The sequence below is a fragment of the Quercus lobata genome, chromosome 9, assembly GCF_001633185.2.
Source record: "Quercus lobata isolate SW786 chromosome 9, ValleyOak3.0 Primary Assembly, whole genome shotgun sequence".
Taxonomy (NCBI): domain Eukaryota; kingdom Viridiplantae; phylum Streptophyta; class Magnoliopsida; order Fagales; family Fagaceae; genus Quercus; species Quercus lobata.
In genome coordinates this window covers 53,241,866-53,246,280 of record NC_044912.1, presented here as the reverse complement: position 1 = coordinate 53,246,280, position 4,415 = coordinate 53,241,866, and the positions used below count along the sequence as shown (strand labels likewise).

The following is a 4,415-nucleotide window of genomic DNA, read 5'->3' as shown; positions in this document are numbered from 1 at the left end:
ATGGTATAGTGCGTTGTTAATATATTTAACATAATTAAGTAGGATGAGAACCCAAGTCAAGAAACTCAACACCATGACATTTGAGAGGCAGTGCAAGTCTACAACTATGGCTTTCAGCAAAAAAAGAATTTTATAACATGGTATAGTGCCTTGTTAATATATTTAACATAATTAAATAGGATGAGAACCCAAATCAAGAAACTCAACACCATGACAGTTGAGAGGCAGTGCAAGTCTACAACTACGGCTTTCAGCACAAAAAAAAAGTTTATAACTTTGACGAATACAAATCTCCTGCCATGACAGTTGAGCGCCGAACAAGTCCACAACTATGACTTTCAGCAAAAAAGGAAAGGTCTACAACTATGACCAGTCAAGCAACGTGAGTGACAAAAATCAGCCAGTGATTTTTTTCTCACCGTTATAAGATACTACCAAGTTATGGGTGAAAAGTTCATAGTATTCTCCATTCCCTCAAGTTTGAGGAAATCATGGAAATTACTTCCCATCTACTTGCAATTGCAGGGTTTTTTCTATTGGCTCTATTGTACAATCAATGGAGGGTGAGAATTGGTAGTCACAAAATTAAGGGTATGTTGGCTCCAGAGCCATCAGGTGCCTTGCCAATCATAGGTCACCTTCATAAACTACGCGGCCAAAACCCAATTGCACGAACCTTAGGTGCTATGGCTGATAAAGATGGTCCCATCTTCATGATCAGACTTGGCATGAAACCTGCACTTGTGATTAGCAGTCATGAGGCAGTCAAGGAGTGCTTCACTACAAATGACAAGGCTTTTGCTGCACGTCCAATGTCTAGCCAAGGAAAGCACCTTGGCTACAACTATGCAGTATTTGGTTTTTCCAGTTATGGAAAATATTGGCACATGATGCGAAAGCTAACCAAGCTAGAACTCCTCTCTAGTCGTCGGCTTGAAACACTAAAGAATGTGCAAGTATTCGAGGTGGAAACTGTGATTAAAGATTTGTACACTCTCTGCAAGAGCAACGAGGGCAACCAAGCCAACGTGGTGATTAGTGAGTGGGTTGAGCGCCTAACCTTTAATATTATTACTAAAATGATTGCAGGGAAGAGATATTTTGATAGCTTCAATCATGGAAATGATGGAGAGGCACAACGTATTGGGAAAAATATTAAAGCCTTCATGTACGCAGCTGGTGTCCCTATCATTTCGGATCTGATTCCATTTCTAGGATGTTTTGATTTGCTGGGCCAAGTAAAATCTATGAAGCGTATTGCGAGGGAATTGGACTCTGTAGCAGGAAGTTGGGTTGAAGAACATAGTATGAGAAGGCTGAAGGGTAGTGAACCAACCGACAAGCTGGACTTCATCGATGTCATGTTATCCGAAATTGAGGATGATGCATTTGGCCATACACGTGAAACCATTATAAAAGCAACAGCAATGGTAAGTTATAGTCATTTATCGCACTACTTAATTAATCAACCATGTTTTTATTTTGTTTTTTTGGTTATAGTTGGCTCAATTGGTAAATTTTTTTACATTGTCGAATAAGAGATATAGGTTGAACCCTTTCTACACCTAAAATCAATTGGGTATATATATTTAGTGACTTTGACCCGTGTTCATTCTAATTTATCATATAATGATAGTACTTTCTTTTATTTACAAAGAATATTATACCCTATAAAGAAACATTGCTTTCTAATAAGGGAAAAATTTTGTTACATACTCCGTGTGTAATAACTAATAACCAGTGCAATTCTAATTAAGTGTGGCCTCAATTTCATGTTGTAGAATCTCATCTTGGCTGGCTCTGACACTACATCTCTAAACTTGACATGGCTCCTGTCCATATTATTGAATAACAAGCACGCTTTGAAGCAAGCTCAGGAAGAACTCAATCTCAAGGTTGGTAGAGACAGGTGGGTGGACGACCATGATATCAAAGATCTAGTTTACCTCCAAGCCATAGTGAAGGAAACATTGCGCTTGTACCCACCAAGCCCCCTATCAGTTCCACATGAGGCCATGGAGGATTGTCATGTTTGTGGCTATTACGTCCCAAAGGGTACTCGTTTGCTTGTTAATGTGTGGAAGTTGCACCGAGATCCAAGAATTTGGGAGGACCCAGAAAAGTTTCTACCAGAGAGGTTCCTCACAAGCCATGCAAGTATAGATGCTTCAGGTCAACATTTTGAGTTCATACCATTTGGGTCTGGCAGACGAGCCTGTCCAGGTTACACATTTGCATTGCAAGTATCTTACTTGGCACTAGCTCGCTTGCTTCAGGGATTTGAGTTCATGACACCATCAAATATGCTGGTAGACATGACGGAAGGGTTGGGCATTACCTTACCTAAGGCAACTCCCCTTGAAGTTCTTCTCACTCCACGCCTTGCTTCCAAACTCTATCAATCCCAAACAAAAATATAAACCATGCTTTCCAAAAGTATTTGTTTTCAATAAGCTTGCATATGCAAGGAGCTTTATAGTTCAATAATGTCGTTTGTCTCCTTTATATGGAGAACTCAGTTCAATCTCCATTTGATTGAATGTAATAAAGCTTGCACGCTATTTTGACTTCATGCCATATAGACGGATTTGAGCCCCTAATATGGTCACATTTGACAACTTTAAGTTGAAGGATCATGATTGGTTGGATGGCATCGTTGTTAATGGTGAGGATGGACCTATTGGTTTCAAAGTTTTTTAACATGGATTTTATTAAGAGTCACCCCTTAGGAACTTTTTATGGGAAAAATAAAAAAAGCAATTAATTTTTTTTTTTTAGCTTTTTCAATTTTCTATAAAAAAAAAGTTTCTTGAAATGGTTCATTAATAGATGTCCTTAATAAAAATTATGATGGAAAATAAATCTCCCATTTAAGTAAGATTAGCATAATAAACCAAACATGGCAAAAAGATTATAAAATAAACCAAAAATGGCAAAAAGATTCAAACAAACATGAAAAATAATTAAACACAATTAATTAACCATAGTTAAACATAATCAAATATCATGTGAAAAATAACTAAATAAACAACAATAAGAATTTTTCCCTAACCTGGGTTCAGGATGCGCACGCATACTCAACTATGCGTATGCATGGTTAAACCATGCGCACACATACCCGATGGATGCATACGCATCCTTTAGCATAGATCCAAAAAATTATATTTTTAGAAATTAATCAAACAAAGATATAACATGTGAGATCAAACAAGCATGTTAGAACCCTAAACACTAAACTAACATGAAGCAAATAAAACAAACATCATCATAAACAGATAATTTAGAAACAAAATCAAAGAATTAAACTAGACTACATTAAATAAATAAACATGTCAAACTTTACATAAAACTAAAATAACAAACCAAGAACAACAAGAACAAATTATAAACAACCTAAAATTAGATTACAACATATCAAAAAGATCATAACATCAATCAAACATGATAAGAACACTTATGATAACATCAAACAAGGAACCATGTGAATCCTATTTAGCAAAGTGAGAAACCATGGAAAAGGGACTCACCTTGCTTTAGAATCACAAATTTGAGATAGTTTAACCGACCCCTCAATGCCTACAACACAAATATTAGATTGAAGGAACAAGAATAATTAAAGAATACAACAATGGTTAGTAATCAAAACTCAAGAACAAAAGATTTTGAAAAGGTTTTAGAAAACAATTTGGAAAACAAACTTTCTGCCATGGAACTAACTAAAAAGAGCTTTTTTATTTGTAAAAAATGTGCAAAGGTGTTGTGTTAGGGATTTGAAAAGAGAAAATAGGGTTTTAGAGAAGATGGAGGCCAAAAAATCACTCTCTCTAGCTAGGGTTTTGATTGGAGATATAAGATGAGTATTTATAAGTTAAAATTAGGGTTTTCTAGTCTTGTTAATGGTCTTTGGACATTCCCAAGGGTCTAGGGGCTGGCTCACATCAAAGAATGATGTTTTGGGCCCTTAAAAACGAAGTTCCATTGCCCAGAAAATTGGCCTACATATGCATCTTTTGAGGGTGCGCACACACCCTTGATTCATGCGTACACATGCCCTAATTCCTGATAGTTTTGATGGTCCGACTTCAAACAGTCCACAAACTTTTCTACAATAATTTTACAAAACTTTTGAGATAGTAAATTCTTACTGATTTACATTTAGGCCTATCACTGACATTACTTTTTACTTACTAATAACCACTCATCACAATAGAAATTTGTAAAAAAAATTGTAACTTTAGCATTTTTCTCATTTTAAAAGCTATTAAAAAAAATTTATAGATTTAAAATCTAAAACAAAATATACACTAAAAAAAATTAGCCCAACAACAAAAATTACTAATAGTAAAGTTAAAAACAATTAAGCTTAATTAACTAATTTTACCAAAAACGAACAACCTAGCCCTTTTAAAAAATTT

At 35.4% G+C, this 4,415-nt stretch overlaps 1 protein-coding gene across 1 annotated transcript; it reads left to right on the top strand.

Annotated features, from left to right (window-relative positions):
• The first annotated feature begins 481 nt into the window (after window positions 1–481).
• LOC115962126 (cytochrome P450 CYP82D47-like) lies at window positions 482–2,542 on the top strand. Its single transcript, XM_031081012.1, has 2 exons — window positions 482–1,430; window positions 1,782–2,542. Exons 1-2 carry the CDS (start codon window positions 492–494, stop codon window positions 2,418–2,420), a joined length of 1,578 nt encoding a protein of 525 aa, XP_030936872.1. The 5' UTR covers window positions 482–491; the 3' UTR covers window positions 2,421–2,542.
• The last annotated feature ends 1,873 nt before the right edge of the window (window positions 2,543–4,415 follow it).